Source organism: Eublepharis macularius, chromosome 18, assembly GCF_028583425.1.
Source record: "Eublepharis macularius isolate TG4126 chromosome 18, MPM_Emac_v1.0, whole genome shotgun sequence".
NCBI lineage: Eukaryota > Metazoa > Chordata > Lepidosauria > Squamata > Eublepharidae > Eublepharis > Eublepharis macularius.
The window spans coordinates 36,215,403-36,239,207 of record NC_072807.1 but is presented as its reverse complement, the minus strand read 5'-3'; the positions used below and the strand labels follow the sequence as shown (position 1 = coordinate 36,239,207).

Sequence of the window (23,805 nt, the reverse complement as noted above, 5' to 3'; positions counted from 1 at the left end):
TTGGTTGCAAATGGTAGAGATCCTTGAGCCTGTCTACGGCATTGGGCACATGAGGAATTAGCTGTGTGTGTTATGTGCGGTCAAGTCACTTGTGACTTATTGCAACCCTATGAATTAACGTCCTATAATTAACAGCTTTGCTCAGGACTTGCAAACGGTTTCCTTATTTAGTCAGTCCATCTCATGGTAGGTCATTCTCTTTTCCTACTGCCTTCTTTTCCTAGCATTATTGTCTTTTCTAGTGAATTTTGTCTCCTCCTGATGTGACCGAAGTGCGATACCCTCAGTTTAGTCATCTTGGATTCTAGGGAGAATTCAGGCTTGATTTAATCTAAAACCCACTTGTCTTTTTGACAGTCCATGGTATCCATAAAACTCTCCTCCTGCACATTTCAAATGAATCAATTTTCTTCCTGAAAGCTCTCTTCATTGTCCAACTTTCATAAGTAATCGGGAATACCATAGTATGAGTTATCGTTTATCTTGGTCTCCAGTGATGTTTTCTTATACTTAAGGGTCTTTTTTTAGTTCCTTTGTGGCTGCCCTTCCAAGTTTCAATCTCCTCCTGATTTCTTGGATTTTCTGCTATTTTCTCACCAGGTTTTTCACACTTTCTAGTGTTATCTTCATAAGGACTAGAAACTTGTTTTAAAAAGGTGCTTCACAGGAAGCTGAATTCTGTGGCCGATACTATATTCTGTGGCTTTTCACTGAGGGCCTTCGTTTAGAAGAGGATCTTGCTCTATACTGCAAATGCATTGTTTACTTTTAGGTTTATTTCATACGGTAAATTGCTTTGGCTGATGTGTCCGTGATTTTAATTTACACCATTGTTTTTAATTTGTATTTTTTAAAAAACATTTTGCATGTATGTTTTTCTTTTGTTAATTAACTTACGCTTTTTTGTTCGTGCAGCTTGTTGTTACGTTGTTGGGTCTAAGGAGTGAGGGATACAAATGCAATGAATTAATTATTGAACCAACCAATTCAGTTTCACGTCCAACCAGGCCATTTTTCTCTGTGGAGGAACAGATCTGAGTTTGCCAATGTCACCAAGTTGCATGCTCAGAAATCAAAGGGCTGCAAGACGCCCACATTCTTGGCCTCGAAAACATCATTTTCTGGGAAGAAATAAAGAGCGGGGGAAGGCAGGACTTAAATGGTTTTACTGTCTCCACTGAAGACTAAACTCCTGGTTATTGGGATACCCATCATCTTTGCTTCATGAGGTAATTTCTCTGCAAAGCCACCCAGAGTTATTCAGAGAAAGAGTGAAACTGCCAGTGGTATTTATAGCAGGAAAAATATATATCTGCGTGTCATTCAAATCTCAAGGGCCTATTTGGCATTTAGACTCCTGGATTAAATAGAATCGCTCACCGAGAGGTCATTTTTAATAAACTGCTCACTGGGTACTAAGTCTACATCTGTATCAGTTCACCCATTTCTGTACTGCCTCTGTAATGATTTATGCACCATGTCTTGGTTGTAGACGAGTGCAGCAAAGCCACAGAATTTAGGGTTGGGGCAAACTGTAGCTTCCAGAAACTGTCTCCATTTGCACTTTAAAAAAAGGTTCTAGTCCTCGTGATTGTAAAGATATGTACAGAAGGGAGCCGGTAACTTGTGGTAAAATTTCAGAAGCCAAAAGAGGGTACTGTCTAATTCTTGCCGCAGAACTAACAGAAAAGCTTGCGCAAAAGATGGTCATAAGAGTAGATTACACAAAATTAAGCAGGCAGATTTGCTTACACGAGAAAAGCCTAAGGAAAAAAAGGCAAGTTTCAGGAGTCAGAGAGACTCAGTGGTGGGATTGCAAGAAAGCAAGGGGCAAAAATGGAGAATGGAAAATGCAATTTGGGGTTTATAGGTGAGGGAGCCTAGAGAAAAGAAAGGAGCCCTGTTAACCCGTGAACCACAACAAAAAGAGACACCAGAGTTTTAGGGAAAAAATTCCTGTGTAGCACTTTATTCAGTAAAACAAGAACCTGTACTTTAGAAAACCATTTTTTAAACGTACAAAAGTGTAAGATTAAATATGGGAGTAATACATCAAAGGCATGTCAGCCTTAAGCGAGGTAAAGAAAGAGACTTAAAAATCAAGCGTTATGCTTTTGGGGGGGTTGTTGTTGCCATAGTCCACTCTAACACGAAGCTCTCTCAAACAAACACAGCTATCCACATGGAAACCCTGTTTACAGATGCCTCATTTAAGAATTCAGGAACCTGGAATCTGCTTTTTTGTGGAACCAAATACTTGGGAGCCTCTCCAATTTCAGAGCCCCGTGCATGACTTCCACGGGGGAACGAGGATAGCAGGAGCTCAAACGTGCTGTTATTCTTTGCTAACACACGCAACCCTTGGCTTTTAAGAGGTGAAGCTCAGATCTTGGCCAAGCAATAAACCACATTGGAAAAAACAGCGCATGGACTGTAAACAGAAAGGATGCCCGTGTGGTTAATTTTTTGGCATTACTCCAAGCTGCCACATACAACGACAGAGACTCCCTTTGGGCACGCCGAGAGACCCTTGAGAGAACGTCCTCGCGTCCTGATATCAGTTTTCCATCTGAGCTGCGGGGTCTCCAGAGACGGAGGGAGACCCTTCTAGTTTAGGCGTGGATAAGTGTTCCAACTCATACCGGCCATCCACATTGCCTGCGTTGCCGTCTGAGGAATCGTCTCTTGCCTTCTGCTTTCCGCTCCTTTTGTGGTTGATGATTTCCTGCAACTGATGCCCGGCATAGTCCGGCCTGGTGGTCAGCGGGCTGGCTGGCACCGACATCCCCAGGATGTCCGATACCATGTAGGGTCGGAGCCACCCCACCAGTGGAGTACTTCCAGGGTTGTAGTGAGCTTGTTTGTGGTAAAAGAGGAGCCCATCTACCTGTGAACAGCCGAGAGAGAAAGAGGGAATCAGCGGGACACATACCACAGCATCCAGTCTAAGACCAGATTAATACAACCCCCCACTTCTGTTGGGGATACTGTTCTCACCAGTAGCAAAAAGTCCAGTAGCACTTTTAAGACTAACCAACTTTATTGAGGCATAAGCTTTCGAGAACCACAGCTCTCTTCGTCAGATGCATCGTCAGCTTTTGGGAACCACAGCTCTCTTCGTCAGTGTCAGATGTTCCCACCAGCTCTCCTAAGCATTTCATACTCATGGATTTCCAGAGAGCCTGTTTCCTTTCCCCTGTCCCCAGTGCTGTAAAGTTCACTCGAACAACTTGAATTGTGGTGAGGACAAAATAGGATAATCTCTATGTACCTTGCCCCGCACTCCTTAGAAGATACCTGTAAATCATTGTCCCCATCTTCACTGGGGAAATTCCAGTCCTGGATCACCCACAGAGCAAGGACTCCCCGAAACAAAGATGTGACGTACCCTTTCCCGACCCACCCCAAAGAGACAGTGATGTGAGTCGCGAAGGCAAAACGTTTACAGTATTTCTGAAACGACGTTAACAGACCATATCATGTTGACAGACCTAAGCCTTGAGGACCTTAGACCGACTAAAGCTTACCTAGTTCCCGCAGGTGTGGACCAGGATCCGAGCAGGTGTAGCACAGTGGTTAAGTGGCTGGACTATGAATCAGCATCCTGCTGGTTCGAATCCTATTACTGCCGTGAGCTCAGTAGGCAGCCTTGAGTAAGCCACTCCTCTCAGCCCCAGCTGTATTGTGGGGATAATAATAACACTAACCTGTTCACCGCCCTGAGTGGGGCGCTGATCTGTCCAAAAGGGCAGTATGTAAGTGCAGTTATTAAGTGCAGCGATTAAGCGGCTGGACTGCAAATCAGCACTCTAAACCCCACTCCTGCCCTGAGCTCAGCAGGTGACCTTGGGTCAGCCACTCCTCTCAGCTCAGCTCCCCAGGGATAAATACAACACTGACTTCGTTCACTGCTCTGAGTGGGGCACTAATCTGTCTAGAAGAGCAGTATAGAAGCACAGTCGTTATTCTAATGTATGTTGTATTGCTTACACACACACACATCAGTGCCCCAAGATTACAGAGAGAAGGTGGGAGCCAGCAAAATATTCTGGGCTGAGTATACCGGCCTGGCATAGGGGAGAAGCTGTGGTTCAGTGGTACAGCCTCTGCTTTGTATGCAGAAGTTCCCAGGTTTGAACCTCAGCATCTCCAGGTAAAAAGAACAGGTTAATAGGCAATGTGATTGATCTCTATTTGAGAACACAGAGCACGGCTGCCAGTTAAAGCAGACACTGCTGACCTTGGTAGATCAGCTGTTTGACTCCGTATAAGGCAGTTTCATGTGTTCCTCAAGCTACCGACAAAACGGTAACACGCCACACTCGATAAATGACTTTCCTAACTGCTAGATGCAGAGAACAAGACACCCAGGACGGCGAGATTCTTTTAACCATTCAACATTACGGAATCACAACCTCGTGCTTCAATTAACACACGAGTAGGAAATAAGGCTCAATCGCCAGAAATTTACAAAAGCAATTTACAAAAGCAATATACTGGAGTAAAAAACTCTCAAGACCAATCAAAGAATCATGTACATCATAATCAAACATGTACATCATTGTCCACTCTTTCAGCTTACCTTTCGAGTAGGTTCCTCTTGTTTAGTTGCTCAAATAATTAACAGGCAGTTCGTGTTTTCTCCCCCCTTACAAAAATGCCCTAACTTCATTGACGAGCACCTTAAACGTACTTGAGCATGAGGAAAGCAGAGCCGTATCAGCCGCGCAGAGAATGCATTCGGAGTGACATCACCATGGGTACGGCGTCAAATTACTCATTCCTGCTGTTTTGTTTGTTTTTTACAAAAAAACACAACCCGGCACAACTCAAACCCAGCATCAGCCTCTGCTTTTACATCATGTTTCCTGTTTCCATGCTCCACATTTGTTTCATTTACATTTAAGCATTTAACGTCCTTTTGGCTTAGAGAGCCAGTGTGGTATAGTGATTAGACTGTCAAGACCAGGATTTTGGGGACCTCAGGTTCGAATCCCTACTTTGCCATGGCAGGCTGCTGGGTGAACTTGCACCAGTAACACACACTCACTCTAGCCTACCTCACAGGGTTGTGGTGAGGATAAAATGGAGGAGAATGATGTAAGCCCCTTTGGGTCCTCATGGGGGGGGGAGGTGGGGTATAAATGAAATATAAATAAAATAAAAATATAGATATTTATTTATTTGATGTATACCCCGCCCTCCCCACAAATGGGTTCAGGGTGGTTAACAACATTCCTAAAACACAGTGACTCAATCACAAAATCATAAAATCAATAATAATCTTAAAAGAGTCATTAAAATAGTCCAGGCGCGGGCTATTTAAATAAATATTTGGGAGTCCGTATATGGGCATAGCAGATAGTGTAAAGCCCATAAAAAAGAAACAATCTGCTAGGAACACCGGAAATAAAAACAAGCAGAACTTAAAATGCTTGCAACAACAGCACCTGGGGAGGAAAAAATCCTGAAAATTTTCCTATATCCTTAATGTCAGTCCTGTTCTGTTTAAGATCTTCCGGCTTCTACAGGCAGAACTCTTTAATGAATCCCGGAGCCATCCTCTCCCTCTTCGATCAATGGGGCTTAAGGGCACCTCTGTGCCATGCAGACCCCTAAACTCAACAGCCATCATTTCCGCTCACTGCAACACCGCACCCTCCCTCGCTAAAGGATTTTCTATTACTCCTTCTTGACTCCCAGGAGAAGCTGTTTTACAGAGAACTTGCCGTGGGGTTTCCTCCGATTTCAGCCTTTGCTGCGTTCAGCTAAATCGGCTCACGGCTTTTAAAGGTAGTTTGTGTAAGGAACTGATGAGTCCGGAAAAACAGATGGAAGCTGGCTTGCGGTGAGGGGGGAGCAGAAAGAGAAAAGGACACCGACACAGAGGGCTTTGCTCGGTATCGGTTACTCTGCAGCTTCGCCAACATCTCTTCTCGGTGAGGATGCCACTGGCTCCTGACCTAGAGACCGCATCCTCTTTCTTTAAAAGCTCCGGCCAGACAGATGCCAAACTCTTTTGGGGGGGGGAAAACAATGTCGATCAATACCGCTAAACAGGGCTTTTTTTCTGGGAAAAGAGGTGGTGGAACTCAGTGGGTTGCCAGCACAGGTGGTGGGAGGTGGTGCCCCTGGTACCACATGTGCAAAGTGCGCGTACATTCCCAGGACCACACAATGATGCCACTTTGGGTCAGCTGGAACAAAGGAGGAGCTTTTAAAAGTTTAAATCACCCTCTTGAAAATGGTCACATGGTCGGTGGCCCCGCCCCCTGATCTCCAGACAGAGGGGAGTTTAGATTGCCCTCTGCACCAAGCGCGGAGGGCAATCTCAACTCCCCTCTGTCTGGAGATCAGGGGGCGGGGCCACCAGTCATGTGACCATTTTCAAGAGGTGCCGGAACTCCGTTCCGCCGCGTTCCAGCTGAAAAAAAAGCCCTGCTGCTAAAGCATTGCACTATTAAGCTTGGTAAGTTTTTCCCAGGTGTCCAACAAAGGTCTTTTGCAGCCTTCCTTCACTGGATCCTACAAAAGGCTATGTCAAGGATTGAACGAGGGACCTTGTAACCTTGCCAGATACATTCAAAGAAACATGTTGTGCTGCTCAAGGTGTGAATGCAACAGGTAGCACAGTATTAGAGTGGGGGGGAAATACCTTCACGCAGGCAAAGCGTCACGCAATGACACTGCCATTGGTTAAGAAAATGCATGCATGAACACACCTAAAGCCACAGATACCACCCCCCCCCCCCACAACAAGCCACAGATGAGGTTTCATCCTGCAAGCCTCACAGAGCAATTGTCTTGGCGAGCTAGTTATCCGTTTTCTTCAAGGCGTTCATGGAAATGCTAAAAACCTGAGGACTGGCTATTTTGTACCTCCCAGAAGGCTGCATTGAAAATGTAGAACAAACCCAAAGGGTGTAGCCACCTAATTTGCAAATTTAGCAGCACTACCGTGTCCTAATTTCCATATACATGCTACAAGATGAGCTACAGATGGTAGGCACATTTCTAATGTAGTGTTTAATATAAAAACCTCTCAGGCCTGGATGCATTTGGGTCTTGATAGCAACTCAAATTCTAGCCGGAAAGCTAAAATCTGGTGCATCTCTCATGACAGCCAAGCAACAAGAAAATTCTGAAAGAGGGACGTTTGTATATTTTGCATTCAAACTGGGGGTGGGGGAAGAGACACACACATTGATTTCATTTCATGATAAAGGACAGCAACATGATGGTAAAACTACACAAAGGGTTGGAATGTTGGCCTTTAGGAATTCCATTTGCCGTTAACGCCCTTGAAATATGCAAATAAAGCCCTGATAGATATATATCAATTGACTGATCTTATGACAGAAGACCTGAACGTGGCTATGAATATGGATATATTATTTTCCAGTCTGGTTGCTGAATCTTGCAAAATGCTTTTAATTCATCTCCCACCTTTCTTGCATCACAGAGCACAAGGCACCTTACGTCATTTTCTCAAGAGGTTTGCCATCCAAGCACCGGCCCCACCCAAACTTGCCTGACTTCAGAAAAGTTGCTGAACCATGCATTTTCCAACCACATCTTGGGACCGATTGCCCCTCTGGATGTTTTCAAACAACCATATGATGGGCAGAGGCAAACTTGTTTTGTTGTAGTGCAAAGAGCAAACGTTAACTGGAAGCCACAATCTGATTCCTTAACATAAAACAATCCAGACAGGCCTTAATAAAGCAAAACGTCCCTTGACTTTTAAGAAATGTCATTGGTTCTTTTCTAGCTGCCAATTTCTCTGTTGGCTCCTTCCAACTTAACGGCTATGACAAATCAAATGAAGATGAAAGGATGTCTGGAATATTCGGGGCCATCAACCAATTACATAATCATTAGCAGATTAATCTCTTGCCTTTTAACTGATCAATTCAATTTAAATGTACTTAATATTATCAATACCTCACTGTGGGCGTCTTCTGGAGCTACTGAAGTCCAGACAATTTATAGCTACCATTTACTGTTAGGCTGTTCTTTATTTTTCATTTTTGTCTACAATAATGCTCCAGAACTTCAAGCAGTAAAAACGAAAATCGGCCAGCATCCCAAAACTGCAGCTCCGCTCATTTAAATGGAGTCCAAGTTGAAAATGGTCTCAGTGAAGTCATCAACAAAACTGAGAGTTGATCTGACTATATATTGGCCCATCCAATAAAAATGTATTAATCAGTAAAACTGAGTTGATTCACCGACTACTGAAACTGATTCAAAGCTTGCACCCTATGCAGAAAAGGAAGCTTACTCGCACAACTAAAAACAGATCTGGAAATGCTTCATCAAACTTAGCAACTTTATAATGCTTTTGGTGTTCAAAGCACTCTGCATACACAGCTAGTGTTTTGGCCTAGGGTCTGGAAAGACCTGAGTTCAAATCCCCTTCCGGCTGTGAAACTTACTCGCTGTGTCTAAGGAGAACCTTCCTCACTGGGCCCATTGACGATAAAGCAGAGGAGAACATGGTATCTTAAGCTCCTTGAAGGAAGGGGTGGGATAAAAATGCAAAAGGAAAATCATCCCCGTGATCTACAAAACAGCCCAGTAAGGTAGGCCAGTGTCATGATCTAAATACTACAGATGACGGGGGACTTACTGGGCAAAGTTGGAGTCCCCAGAAGAGATTTCAACTGGAGCAGAGCTCCTTTAGAGCCCCAAGGCTATGCCAGCCCCAAAGCTATGCCAGCCGCCACAAAAAATACCTTGACTCTGGAGACAGCTTGGCTTCTTTTAAATCAAAAAGAACTGACATGCATTAAAAATACAGGGGCAAGAAAGGGGACTGAGCAAGACATTTTGGATTACAAGGTGAGATGGGCAGGAAAACTCCATAAAGAAGGGACAGCAGGTCGACAGAGAGCAACTGGAACGTTCCTCCTGCCATAACAGTCCATCAGCATCCGGTGTCACTGAGTCCTTCTGTCTTCCCTCCCCAGCTGCTCTTGTTTATTTAATGCTCTGTCTGTCTCCTTAGCCTGAATCACTGCCCTGACGCCAACCAGATCAAGAAAGAAGGCTAAAGTTACTGTCTGCACAAGCCGGGATTTGACCGGGAAGTCTCAGCACTTTGTGAAGCTGGAGGTGGTCAAGCTGGGAGGAGGCACCCAGTCCTAGCCATAAACTCAGTTTGGCACCTGCACCTAAGCCAATCTTCCGTGCTCTCTCCCAGTTCCCCCAAATCTGTTGATCGACAGGATGCATTTTTATCCCACCCTCCCAGGAGATCAAGGCGACATGCATGGTTCTCCCTGCCTCCGTTTTATCCTCTCAACGACCCTGCGATGTAGCAGAGGCTGAAAGTGAACGACTCGACCAATGCCACCCAGGGCAGAGCAGGGGTCTGAACTTCCCCAAACCCCACTTTAGCGGCTAAGCCGTAGTGGCTGTCACAAAACCTCCCACCTCCCTCCCTTTTCTTACCTGTACTGCAGGTATAGGCTTCTCTCTAACTAGCAAGGGGCCTATTTGGCTTCAAGGCACCAGAACAACCTGGAAAGTGGCTCTGGCTTTTCTCAGAGGGGAGGCCTACGCATCAGCCTCCATTACTAGACTGTTCTCTCTTACTAATCAGCACTAAGAATTGGACAACATCTCACGGGGCTCCCTCTAGTGGGAACAGCAAAGACCTGCCCGTCATCTGTGCTGGAAATTAAAATGGATTGAGACAAGACGGGTGCTCCTTTTACAGGCGGGACAAACTTTCGGCCAGTTCTATCCCCCCACCCCACACTTGTTCTTGCTCAAACTGGTTTGTGCATCCCACTTTTTGGAACAGCAAATCCCACTGACAGCACAGTCCGCCCAGCTTCCAGTTACACAGGTCTCTTGGTCAAGCAGGGTGGAAAACAGCTAATTCTCAGGTTGTTGTGAATATAACCGACAGTAACCCTCGCGAGCTGGGTTGGTATATTGTTTGAAAGATTAAGGGCATGTCTAAAGTACAAAATTATGGTTAAAGCTTGCCCTCCCCCAACGAACCCAGGAACTGCAGTTTGGCACAAGAGATCCCAAGTTGCCTGTTCTAACAGAACTACAGTCCCCAAGGAAAAGAGAATGACTGTTAAAGAACGTGAAGTCTTATGGCAGATACACTCCAAATTGTTCACAATCAGGTTATGTATCTACCTCACCGGTTTTTATTCCATCCTTCTTCCAAGGTGTTCACAGCTATATAAATGGTCCCCTCCCGCCATTTTATTCTCACATCAACCCTGCTTCATCTTCCATCAGCGGTGTGACTAACTGCTACCTTTTCTACTGTGGCCCCCTAACTTTGGTACATCCTTACCCCTATGTCTGATGCTAGACTTTTTTGAGTTTCCAGAATTAAAGAACGGCTGACTTATTTACCAGGGCTTTCTTCTGAACGTGTTTTTTTCTTTCTTTTTCTGAGTTGATGCCTGTTGCTTCAATTCCTTCTTCGATTTGGTCCTTAATTTGTGTGTTATTGATGTATTGTCGAAGGCTTTCACGGCCGGAGAACGATGGTTGTTGTGGGTTTTCCGGGCTGTATTGCCGTGGTCTTGGCATTGTAGTTCCTGACGTTTCGCCAGCGGCTGTGGCTGGCATCTTCAGAGGTGTAGCACCAAAAGACAGAGATCTCTGAGAGATCTCTGTCTTTTGGTGCTACACCTCTGAAGATGCCAGCCACAGCCGCTGGCGAAACGTCAGGAACTACAATGCCAAGACCACGGCAATACAGCCCGGAAAACCCACAACAACCATTGTGTGTTATTATTTTTGAAAGCCGTTCCAGACTTATGGCTCGGCCGTGCTTCATTTGTTTGTTTAATTTGGCAGTGGGAGGGGGACTCTGAGCCCCAAAAGCAACACTGTTTAGCAATACTATCCACACGGGGTCACTCCTTCTCTGAACAAGGGAGGCTCAGGGCCTTGAAAAGAATGTTGAAGGTTGCTTACCTCAAAGGGGAAGTCCGTGGCCAGAACCTCACACAAACTTTCTGTGCTGCAGGAGTAATTCTGTAGGCCCACAAACCGGAACTGGAAGAGGAGGAAAAATTAATTGAATTTAGATGCATATACCTTGCTTGTTTCCCCAATGGGGACTAAAAGTAGCTCTCCCCTCCTCCATTTTATCTTCACAACAACAGCCCTGTGAGGTAGGTTTGGCTGAGAGAGAGCTTCCATAGCAGCGGATTTGAACCAGGGACTCCCAGATCCTAGTTGCTAGGCCACAATGGGTCAGAGAAATAGCTTGCACGTGGAACACTCATGAGAAAGCCAGCTGAACAATAGCTGAATGAATCCTCCATGGTTAAAGGCAGTATACCTCTCAATACATGCAGCTAGTGTTCAAAGAGCAAGGATAGCCTGTTTTCCTTTCATGCTCTGTTTGTGAGCTTCTCAGAGTAACAATATGGCAACCTGTATTATACAATTTCAAATGTTAACAACTCCTTGTGTAGGACACCTCTACTTCCTCTAACATGGAAGAGGCACAGGCTCCGCCAAAGGAATCTTGAAATCATATTTCTCTACAGCATACTGCAGCAAGTGGAAGACGTGCATTCAGACATGTTTGTAAGCAACTTTCTGACAAACCCAGGTTCATAGCTATGTCTGAATGCAGATGGTCCGACAAACTGCAGGGGGAGTGTTGTTGGCTGATACCAACCCAGGATTTTAAAATTTATTTTTAGCCTCTGTTTCTACCAATTGTGGTTTTTTTGAAATGTCCGAATTCACAGAACAGGTTTGTTGAGTAACACCATGTCGACTGGACCACAGCACATGGGCAACGGATGCCCTTCCAGCTGAGAGGGGAGAAAGAACCCCAGAAGCAGACAAGCTGTCTTGAAGGATCAGCCGAGTGCGTTATCCAAGAGACAGATCAAGATGGGTAGCCGCGTTAGTCGGTACAGTAGAAAAGAGCAAGAGTCCAGTAGCACCTATAAGAGTAACAAAACTTGTGGTAGGGTATGAGCTTTTGTGAGTCACAGCTCACTTCTTCAGATAAAAAGCGTGACTTACAAAAGCTCATACCCTATCACAAATGTTTTTAGTCTTACAGGTGCTACCGGATTCTTGCTCCTTTCCATCCAAGAGACAGTTTAAATAAACCCTGGTCTCTTGTGACATCTGAATGCAAGCCCAGGCTTTTCAGGAACAGAGAAATGCATTTCAGCCCCCGCCATTCAAGTTATGTCCACAGACTACCACGGGAATCGGCTGTTATGGGTAAATTTTTAAGACAGACACTAAAATGTGCTAAATGTGAAAGCTCCCCAATTGTTACAGAAGTCGGACGAGTTCCGTGATGGCCAGATTTGGTGTTTTTTCTTTCTTTCTTTTGCAAGCAGAACATGTTCTGGAAAAATAGCCATCCCTGGGGAAGAACACAACTGGTTTCCTTTTACATATTCATTTTTTTTATAAACAGATTAAATAAAAGAAATACCCCAGGCATAGTCTGAATCTCACCAGCTGCTAAAGAAGGAATAGTGCACCCTCTTGAAACTTCCAAAAGGTTCGAGTTTTCATCCAAGTAGGACCCTGTAACACTTCTGCATCCAGGAACGCCAGGTAGAGGATAAAGTAATCTCTTACCAGATTAAAATTAAAATGTTGCATATTTTGGTGGGGGAAAAAAGAACTTACTGGATTCAGTCGACTTTTCTCCTCCAGATCACCTTCTTCTTCCATTTTGGAACGAAACCAGTAAAATCTGAAATCCGTCTGCAGAAAAGAGAAGACAGGCTCCTTAGGGACTAGTAGCCTCATGTGCGTTTTTAGCCATCTATTCCTCCAAGGAGCCCAAGGTGGCATATATAACTCTCCCTTCCCCAAGTTTTTTTCACACCAACCCTGCAAGGTAGCTTAGGCTGAGAGAGGGCGACTGGCCCAAGGTCGTCCCAACAAGCATCACGGCAGTGTGGGGATTCCAACCCAGGTCTCCCCGATCCTAGACACTATAACCACTATGACACACTGTCTGTCAGGTGGCAGAAGTGGGGGGACAGAGTACCTGGCAGTCGTACACAGGGTGGCCCCGCCAGCACATCACATCCAAGACGTAGTACGTCTGTTGGGCCTCATTGTAGATGCAATCCAGGATCGTGTAGACTGCGCACATGAAAGAGGAAGAGATTAATCCACGCCCTTTGCAACAGTCCCAAAACACCCAAGCGCACCAGTCACTTCTGGCCTGCCTTGCCCACATTCTTGGGAGTCTCCTTCTCCAGTGCTCCAAGCCTTTAGACGCATTTACTTAAAGATCCATCTCTCCGCGATGCCAAAGAGCTTAGACTCTAGTGCCTAAGGGGGCACCTGCAGGCGCCCTGGCCCTTGACAAAGCATTTTCTGGTGCCCATTTGGTTCTAGAATCTTGGGAATAGTATTCAAAGTCTTGATTGGAACTGGAAACAGAAAAATAACAAGGGGAGAGCTTTGGGTTGCTCCCTACTGACTGGCAAAGCTCTGAATTTATCCCAAGCAGGGATAACGTAGCCATGAACCCTAAGCTATGCCACAGAGACAGGCTTTCTTTGGTCTCTGGGCTCGGCAACCTTTCTGTGGCTGCGCAGGGAACAAGACTTCCCTTACTTGGGAAACTGAAAGCAAACAAACTTTCCCCCAAAGTAAAAAGCCGTCTGACCTCCACAGCAACCATTTTATGATCAGCCCTAGAACCCATTTTGAACAACAAAGGGCACCGCGGAAACCGCACTTAATTACAACAGAGAGATCCCGCGGAAACAATCACATCCTTAAAGTGCACCGTGCAGCAATATATTCCAACACCTTTAATTCTAGTTCTAAAGATTCACTAATGTCACAATGCTAAACTTCTGCATCACAAAATTGCATGTACGATCAAAAAATCACAGTTATCAATACATTCACATACCAACTTTTCAATGAAATTAAGTTAACATCAAAGATTCTTAATAAGTCCACACCAATCTTTATCCTCTTTTTTCACCCGTCTTTGTTGACAAGGGAGACTTGAGATAATTAAAGTTCCTATGTAGTGTTTCTTTGTAATCTTTCCCAGGCGTGTTCCCAGCTCCAGGAGAGGGTGCTGTCTCCCGGGCAAGAGAACCACTGGGATTCCCAAGCCACCAGAAAAGAAGAATTCACAGCTGTCCAGAATCACTCAACAGGAAGGCAGCACTTCTGTTTCGAACCCGCTTCCTCAAGAATGTTCTGCAACCAGTTATCTCCAGCTCCAAAGCTTCTCTTAATCCAAATGGAAGCCCAGATACCTTCAACACAGAACCCATGGCAGCTATTTTCTGCTGGCAGTCACTACTGTTTCTCAAAATTACGAAAGTGCTAAATAATGTTGGGAACCCTGTGCTAACCAATATCTAACCATCTAGAACTTCCATTTTCTAACATGTAGCAGTTCAAAGTGTCAACTAGGAAGACTTCGGTTCAAATCGTGCCTTGGGGCAGATATGACCTCTCAACTTTAACCTCTTTTCTCCCCTGCCCAATCCACAATGAAGGGACACGGGTCGCATTCAGCTTTCACAACAAAGCTGAGTCCGTGACGGGAATAAATTTTGTCCTCCTTGCATACTGCCTTCAACACAAGAAAGTGACCCAAAGGTTCGTGGTCGGGGTTGCAACATACAGAAGCCCAGTTGCAACAAAACCAAATGGAAGTAACAAGAGGGACCCCGGGTGGGATCCTTAGCATTTTTGCAATTGCAGTGGGACAAAGAGGGAGAAGGATGGGTTGGGATGTCCCTGATCAGACAGGGCTCAAACAGGAACAATGCCACATATCCATTCCAAGTGTTTCTTTCCCCCTCTAACAGCAAGTTCAGGCCGCAAAATCTTACTAAGTGATATTTGCAGCGTCAACAATAAATATAAATAAAGTAAACCGATGTCTTATTTTTACTTACTACAACAAAGTATATACTTTTATATACAATTAATTCAACTACAAAGTTTATCCTCCGTACCAACAAGGAAAATGCCTCTTAAAGTGCCATGTACATAAATCAACCATTTATATTATAAAGTGCTAGTGCTCCCATATTTACTGCAATGAAAAGTCCTCAAGGACTGTTGTTGTAAGTAAAGATAAGACACTGGTTTACTTTCTTTATATTTGTTGTTGACGCTACAGATATCACTTAGTAAGATTTCATAGCTTGAACTTGCTATTAGTTACTCATTACCGCGATACTCTTTCCCCCTCTAGACATCAAAATTACCTTTCTCTGTTGATGAACTGCGACGGTTTCCCCCAGGTAAGAGAGAAGGGAACCGGTTGACACAAAAGCCACTTTTTGTGTATGCTGCAGTGGAGCCCTGCAAGAAGGTATGGAGAGAACAAATTAGGTTGGAAGTATTTGCTTACCCCCATAATTAAACTCACAGAACTCCCTGCCTAGCAGGAGGGGATGACAGCCTCCTTTTAGATGGTTTTTGAAAAGAGTTAGGGATTCATTCATTGCGGGATTCATTCATTGCGGCAAATAGCTGTTAAGAACAAGTTCCCAATACAAGTTCCATCCTTCTCACACAAAGCTAATCGGCCAAGCACCTGTCAATATGACAGCAACTTTGGCCACCGACAAGGAAGGAATTTCTCTATGGGTGGAAGACTTGCTAAGTATGCGGGAAGCTGGCTTAGAGACCAGCAAGATAAGCTCTTTCCTGGGCTGTTAGGAGTTGCAGTCTCTCACCCTCGAGGCCACAATGAGAGTCCTCTTCCCCACAGGACACACGACCAAGATCCACTCTTCTGCCAAATCCGGAGGGACGTCTATCAGCCATTCAGACAGCATCAGCTGGGAGGAAAACATTAATTCTTTTTAAAAAAAGAAATGTCATTAGTATTACAGACATAACGAACAAGATTACAAAAAGAAAAAACACATAGAAAAAACCCCCCAAAATAGACAATGTTGAACCAAGTTGTTGACAGAGGGCTCAATATTTAAACACATTTTTCAAATTTATCTTGCAAGATGTAACTAAGAGGGAAAAGCATTAATGGCACAGGGGATTTCTAAAAAGTATTTCATGGTGTACTTCATATCTAATTCCTTTTTCATAATTTCAGGAACGGTTCAGATAGATGTTGATGTTGGATACCTTTCTGATTTGCATATGAAATAAAATCATGACATATTTCACAGAAATCTGGCATTTTAGCATTACCTTTACCCAGGGCTTTTTTTCTGGGAAAAGAGGCGGTGGAACTCAGTGATGGAACTCAGGACCGCACAATGATGTCACTTTGGGTCAGCTGGAACAAGGGGGGAATTTTTTAAAGTTTAAATCGCCCTTGGTGAAAATGGTCACATGGTTGGTGGCCCCGCCCCCTGATCTCCAGACAGAGGAGGGTTTAGATTGCCCTCCGCGCCACTGTGCAGAGGGCATTCTAAACTCCCCTCTGTCTGGAGATCAGGGGGCGGGGCCACCAACCACGTGACCATTTTCAAGAGGTGCCGGAACTCCATTCCACCGTGTTCCTGCTGAAAAAAAGCCCTGCCTTTAACTACTCTTAATTTGATGTCAGTTTTTCTGCCCTAGCTATCTGTCATAACTCAGAGTACCAATAATGTAGTGGTAGAGATTCTGCATATTTCCAAAACTTTACTATTACCCTATGAACTACCATCAACATAAACACTATTAACTCAGAAAACAGTGTTATTACCAGCACTGTGGAAGTTAATGGATGCACTCACAGCATCTCTTAAAAGAGTGCTTGGACTAAGGGCCTCTGCCCCCTGTTGAAGTTACTTACCTGGTTGGCGTAACGCTTGGGCAGTTTCTTCCTCTCTTCCACCTCCATGTCTTCGACATCTTCATCAGCTCCCTCCTCCTCTTCTTCCTCCATACCTGTCCAGTCATCCTCCGCCAACCTTCTTGCGTGGTTCACGTAGTCCAAACGCTTACTTCAGTGGAGAAGAAAAAAGGAGGAGGGTTTGGGCTCCCACGAAAAGGATGGAAAGGAAAGATGGCACGCGTGTTCATAGATTTAAAAGGGGGTTAGACAGATTCATGGAGGTCCATCAATGGCTAATAGCCGCAATGACGGCAGGGAACCTCCATATAGAGGGGCAGTGCTGGAGGCAGTAGCAGAGAAAGGCCTCATTCTCTATGCCCTGTATCCTAGCCCTGCACAGCATCTGGTTGGCTGCTGTGTGAAACACGATTTTGGACTAGGTGGACCATTGGTCTGATCCAACAGAGCTCTTATTACATTCTTAGGATTATATCTGACTGGAAGCAGAGGGCTTAAAGGACCTGCCTCGGACCTCGGTTCATCTGCTGAAGTTCTTTTTCGATGCAAGCCGCACTAAAAACAGGGTCTTTTCTGTAGTGGCTCCGTGACAATGACGCTTCTTCCCTTCAACTGCCTTACTGGCACCTGATCATCTAAGTCACATGAACAAGTTTGAAAGACCTTTGTTTATTGATGCATCAGATCAATTTTGCTCAATCACTTGAGTCTGATTCACCCGTTATGTGATGGATTTATCTTTTTATCTTAATTTTTGTTTTTATTAGTGTGGTCATGCTGCCACCACAAATGGGATTCTGTAGTAAATTCTGCATATTTGAGTCTCTCTACATGAGACATCTGTCACGTGAAAAAAACATGTCGGGAGATGCAATGGTGGCCAGGAAAGGTAGTTTAAAAAGACAGAGCTGGCAGCAGGGCAAAGGCTTTGCTATTCACTAGAGCTGTGTGAAGGGGCTGTGAAATGCCAGATGGGAAACTTCAGCCCATGATAACCTCTCCAGGTCCCAGCCCGGCTCTGAAAGGCAACGCCAGCCCATTTCCATTTCTCGCTGTGTCTGGTTGCCATGCCACAGTTTTAAACAGGAGAGGTGAAATTGACAGAGCCTTTGGGGCTGCAAAGATGAAATTAACAAACCATCTAAGGGGTAATCTCCGCAGGCTCTGTCTTTTTAAACTAACATTGTGTCTCCCTACACTTGATGAACACGCCCTGAGGTGTCTCGTACAGAGAGACTCTGTATCAATGTGTTTGCGGACTGCTGCATTGGGACCAAGAGATTGCATGTACATTCCTCCGTAAACAAAAAATAAATCTTTCTCAGCACCCGGAAACGCATTTCAATCCTGTCTTGACGATCAAATTTGCCAGCCACCCCAGTGATGGACCTGTAGTCTTGGGTCAGTCCGCCAAGAAAGAAGAAAAGTAATAATTATTTACTCACTTAGGGCTATGTAGAGAAAAAAAAATAAGCAGATCAATTTTTTTAAAGTCAGCGTGAGAGCTAATGAATTATTTCAAGTCTCCCACATACAGACAAAAAAAATAATAATCAAGCAGTAGATAAAAGTACTTGCTAAAGAAACAATTTATTAGCTCACAGGGATCCTAAGTCCAGGACGTGCAAAAGTCAAAGAAATGAACATTCTATATTTAATATCCTATGACCGCCTCCAAACTCTGGGTGGATTTGATGTCTCTCACACACAGCCAAGTGCTGGAAGCATCCGGCCGGTACAAGATTTCAGCGGTACATTCACCCCGTGAGAATTCGGTAAGAGACTGTAGGCGGGTACCTACATTGCAGACCATTAGACATTTAAAAACAGGCATATGACAAAATGAATCCTTTTATTCGAGATGCAGTTTAAAGATTCCTGTACACAAAATTCTGTGTTGGGACAGAACTCTTCCCTCAAGCGAAATCTAAAAAAAAAAAACACCTCTATAACTTTTCATTAGGTCAACCAAAAATAACATAACACAAAATAATAATAATAACAACATTTGATTTATATACTGCCCTTCAGGATGACTTAACATCCACTCAGAGCGGTTTACGAAGTACGTGATTATTATCCCCACAACAACAATCACCCAGTGAGGTGGGTGGGGCTGAGAGAGCTTCGAGAAGCTGTGACTGACCCAAGGTCACCCAGCTGGCTTCAAGCAGAGGAGTGGAGAATCGAACCTGGCTCTCCAGATTAGAGTCCTGCTGCTCTTAACCATTGCACCAAACTGGTGTGCAAGATACTGAGTTTTCCAGAACTCTTTATCGGACTATCAGCTTATGCCTGGCAAAGAGGTCTGCATAATTTAGTCTTGTGAAGCACAGGGGAAGAAAAATCGAGCCCATGGCAACTCAGTTTCAGAACGACTTAAAATATTTATTAACTGCTGTTATTAGGAAATATTATTTATTGTTAGCATTATTTATTATGATGATTATTTATTGTTATATTAGGATGCCTGCCCTGGGGGGTCTATCAGGATTCTTGGATGTGCAACTTCATCTAGAATGCAATGCATTTCCGTTGCATTTCTCTCTAATCTCTCCGAGACCGTTCTTACGTTTTCTGAAGTTCCAGGAGCCGGCGCCTTCTCTCGCCTTGCTCTAAGGAGCTGTACTTGGCCTTGTATTGTGCCAGACGGGGGTGGGGGGCTGCCGTGCTGTTGAGGTCCTTAGACACGCTGAAGCTGCAGGCCAGCGCTTGGCTCAGCTCCTCCATTTTGCCTGTCAGGCGAAAAAGAAACCAGAATAAAAAGGTCTGGCAGAACCAGAATGCGTCTCCTTCCAACAGCAGCCCATCACCTTAGGGAAGATGGCCTGCTTCAGGCCTCACACCATTCTTCGCAGGCATATCATACGCTTCACAAAAAGTAAAGAGTTTTGCTCCACCCCACGCTGTTCAGGAAAGTATTTACAGAGAATACTGCAGGACAGGAACTTTCTAGAAAGGGAAGAGAGTGGGAGAGGGGTTCCAATTTTAACCACTTCTGGAGTGTCTAAGTGGATGATTTTATTGTATCACCGAGAATTTTAAAGTTTATACTATTGTATTATGAATGATTTAACCCATGTACTGCGAATGATTTTATTGATATTTTATTCCCTTCTGCGGTACCTTCTATTGGTGTCTTTTTAATTACTGGTCTTTGACCGTGAAAAATAAACTATCTATCTATCTAACCACTTCTGAAAATCTTAGGCAGTTTCCGTTCCCTCCTGTTTGTTTGACATATCACATTGTTATTTAATTCAGTGTTTTCTTATTGTGAAAGCAAATTTATTGGACCTTTGTTTTCTAATTGTGAAATCCAGTTTATGGGATTTTTTTAAAAAAAATATTATTTTCTTTCTCTGACACTTACCACTCAGGGGTTCTCACCTCTGTCCTTCATGTGTTTCATTCAAATTGTTTTAAATGTATGTATGTGTGTTTTAAATCTTGCTTTAATCTTTTGATCGTTTGCCAATGTGAGGACTCTAAGATAGGAGGAAAGGCAGCTTTAAAATGTTTTAATTAAGTAAAATATAAATCAAAATAAAATTGTATGAACCAATTTTTGTTGCATTGTTCATTCCAAGTCTGGTCTTTATTGCATTGTTTCTAAAACACAGAAAGCCGCCTCGAGCCTCAACTTTTGAAAAAAGTAATAGTAGAAAGAGAAGATACAGAAAGAAAAAAAGGATTATATAATTGTGTAAATCAGAAAAAGTTATATATAATAGAATATATAAAATGCAAAGTAAGCAAACAAATAAATAAAAAAATCACAGCTGTTCTGGAATACCGTTTCCAGTTCCAGGAGCCAAGCTTTATGAAAGTTGTGGATAAACTGGAATGGGTTCCAAGGAGGGAAACAAAGATGGTTGGGGGATTTGGAAAACCAGCCCTATGAAGTAGGTTGGATGACTCCATTAAGCCTGAAGAGAAGACATGACTGTGCTCCAAAGGACTGACATCAGAGAGGGGAAAATACTGGTTCTCTCCTACTCCAGAAGACAAGACTAGATCTAATGGGCTTCAGATATAAAGTAGGGTAGATTTTGGTTAAATACTTAACAGGAGACAGAAGGAAGCATTTTGCCACCGCGGCGGCTTCCACGTTGCCTGCAATGGAAGCCCCATGTAACATTTATTTATTAACATGTGTTATAGTAGCTAAGCTTGGAAGTGGCAAAAGCACACCGGTGCTTTGTGATTCTCTTTGGCCGAGCAGCACAGAAGGGCACGAGTATTGAACTTGGCAATATTTATATGGGGTCTTCGTGTTACCACTTACACCCTCTCAAGATTTAGCCATGCAAGTCTATTGCAGCCAAAGAAAGAAAAGGAGTCTTACAGCATTTTAACGCAGATTTTTCAGCGCAAGCTTGTGGAATGTTACTCCAGTCTAAACCCCTTGACGTCAATGGGCTTAGACTGGAGTAACTTGCTATATGATTGCACCATTTGTGCAGCATCAACTGATGCTCCAATAAATCAACTAAAGACTCCTGTGGCCTCTTTTGTCTCTGTTTTCCCAACACTCTGTGTGCGTATACATGTTTGCTTTATTATAATTGTTTATTTTGTTTCATACCTTCCAAAGTAGAGAAGCAAACATTCTCCCATGTAAACAAATGACTCCCAGGTGTAAGAATGCTGTCTGCAGATTCTCAGAGGCACCTGTTGTTGCATGTAGGGTTGCCAACTCTGGGTTGGGAAATTACTCGATGGATCCTGGGGAGGGACCTCAGCCAGGTATAATGGCATACAGTCCACCCTCCAAAGCATCCATCTTCCCCCGTGGAACTGATTTCTGAAGTCTGGACAGCAGGCGCAATTCCAGGATGTCTCCAGGCCCCACCGGGAGGTTGGCAATCCAAGTTGCATGTTTTCTTATTACAAAGAATCTCAGAAGTGGTGCAAATCTTACTAAATCTTCCTCTCTAAACATGCAAGCCCACCAAGGGATAAAATACACACCAACGTAGTAATTACTCCATACGTTAATTACGCAACGAATCAATGCATTAACATGTCAGGATCACTGCATCAAGGAGTGAAAAATAGGAATAGATCAGCAGCCCCCCCCCCCGGAACTCCGATTCACCCCCCTGCCAATCTCTTACCGGGACACGTTCTGCTCCAGGTGGGACTCGAACCGGCAGACTTGAAAGACTAACAGGACGCCCCAGCACCCTAACGCGCATGCGTTATTCAGGAACCAATCGGCGACCTTCGCCGGAGTTCGTCGCTCCATCTGACGGAGGGGGCGGAGCCAGCCCGGTTTCCTCGCGACTCCTTCCTTGCCAGCCAGGCTTCCTCTTGGCGCATGCGCATTGCGACGTCTTTTTTAACCCGCTTTGCTTCGTTTCCAAGCAGCGCACGCGTGTTACGTCGTTCGTCTAACCTGCTTTTTTGGCTTCGAACTGGCGCATGCGCTCTGTGTCATTCGTCTAGCCTGCTTTGCACGGGTTGTGATTTTTTGTGCGGTTTGCAAAGGGTTTTTTTTTTTGCAAGCTTAGATGGTTGCAAATGACCCCCCCAATGACCCCCCCCTTTTGAAAAGCGTGGTAACTAGGAGATCCCCCCTTACCAACACCGCAGCACAAGGGCAGGCAGTGCCAGAGCCAACGAGGACAGAAAGCAGCCACCGCCGAGCCCAGGGTCCGGGGAGGGTGGGGGGGCTGTTTTGTCTCGCATCGGGCATGCTTTTATCGCACCCTTCCTCCCGAGGACCCAGGTTCTCTCTTCCTCATTTTAGCTACACAACAACCCTACGAGGTAGGTTAGGCAGGCAGGTTTGAGCATGCAAACCATTAGCAGTCTGGGCAGTTAGATTCATATATTCTCATTGAAATGCTAGCTGTCTTGGGTGATGGCTTGCTGACTAACGGAGTAGTTCTGTAGTAGTCTGCCATGAGTCCCAGTGAGAAAGGCTGACTAGAAAAGGAGATAACTTATATCAATTAAATGAATGCATGGATTCGGCTGCAGCTGCCGTTGCCTACGGGCCTTTTATTTTTATTTATGTTGTTTGTAGCCCACTTTTCTCACTGGGACTCAAGGTGGATTACACAGTGTGAGCCAGTACAGTCAATTGCAGAGACATTTCAATAAACCATGTAATGGGATCTATAAAGGCAAATTGGCAGTTTTGAAAACAAGCAGAAATCCAATACAAAGCTGAAGTAATGCTGAAACAGCACATAAGCAAATTATAAGCCTGGCATATTAAACACCATAGGAAATGCTCAATAAGATCATATTTACAGCAACCGAGAGTACATAGTAGTATGGTCTATAGTCCCTACCCTTTTAATAATGCAGCTCTTTGAGACCACTTCCTTACAGTAAAACATTCCCTTTCAAAGGAAAAGGAAATTGTATGTGATCTGAAGTAACAAACACACACACAAACACTGCACCTGTGTGTGTACATCTACAGCCCTAGGCGCACTTACTCCAGAGGCAATTGTGCAGCCCCGTGCAGGCTGATTCAGAAATGGTTTCCCCTTTGCTCGGTGCAAATGTGCGAACGACGGCAAGCAATTCTGTTTATTGCGACCCAGCTAGCTTCATTGTATGCACGAAATGTGGTTATTAGAGGCAAGTGCGCAGGGGTCACGGAAATGCCACACGCAAAGGAAACAAATGCCTCTGGTTAAGTTCGCTGAGCGGTTGGAACCGGGCAGAGGCGTGGCCCACTGCCGCCCCCTAGCGGTCACTCTTGCCATTGTTGCCACCACCCAGTCTGAGTTGAGCAGCCTTGGAAGAGCAAGATTTGGGTCCAGTTGCCCCTTAAAGACCAACCAGGGCTCATTTCGAGGGGGAACATGCAGGAACGCAGTTCCGGCAGTTCCCCAAAGAAGTCACATGTCAGGTGGCCCCGCCCACCCGACTCTTGGCCATTTTGGGTCCTTTCAGCCTGGATTGGGGATGAAACAGCCTGGATTGGGCCTCTGACAGGTGGTGGATCACTCTCCCACTCAGTAGCGGCTGGAACATTGGGCCCTGAATGGCCAGGATTGGGTCCAAAACAG

General features: G+C 44.6%; 1 protein-coding gene across 1 annotated transcript; it reads right to left on the bottom strand.

The window, feature by feature from the left end:
• Window positions 1-1,952: 1,952 nt before the first annotated feature.
• SNUPN (snurportin 1) lies at window positions 1,953-21,957 on the bottom strand. The gene is made up of 9 exons (XM_055002642.1): window positions 21,892-21,957; window positions 19,344-19,506; window positions 16,772-16,922; window positions 15,702-15,806; window positions 15,228-15,324; window positions 13,022-13,119; window positions 12,655-12,732; window positions 10,957-11,037; window positions 1,953-2,887 (listed from the first exon to the last, which is right to left on the bottom strand). Exons 2-9 carry the CDS (start codon window positions 19,499-19,501, stop codon window positions 2,558-2,560), a joined length of 1,098 nt encoding a protein of 365 aa, XP_054858617.1. The 5' UTR covers window positions 19,502-19,506; window positions 21,892-21,957; the 3' UTR covers window positions 1,953-2,557.
• Window positions 21,958-23,805: the final 1,848 nt, after the last annotated feature.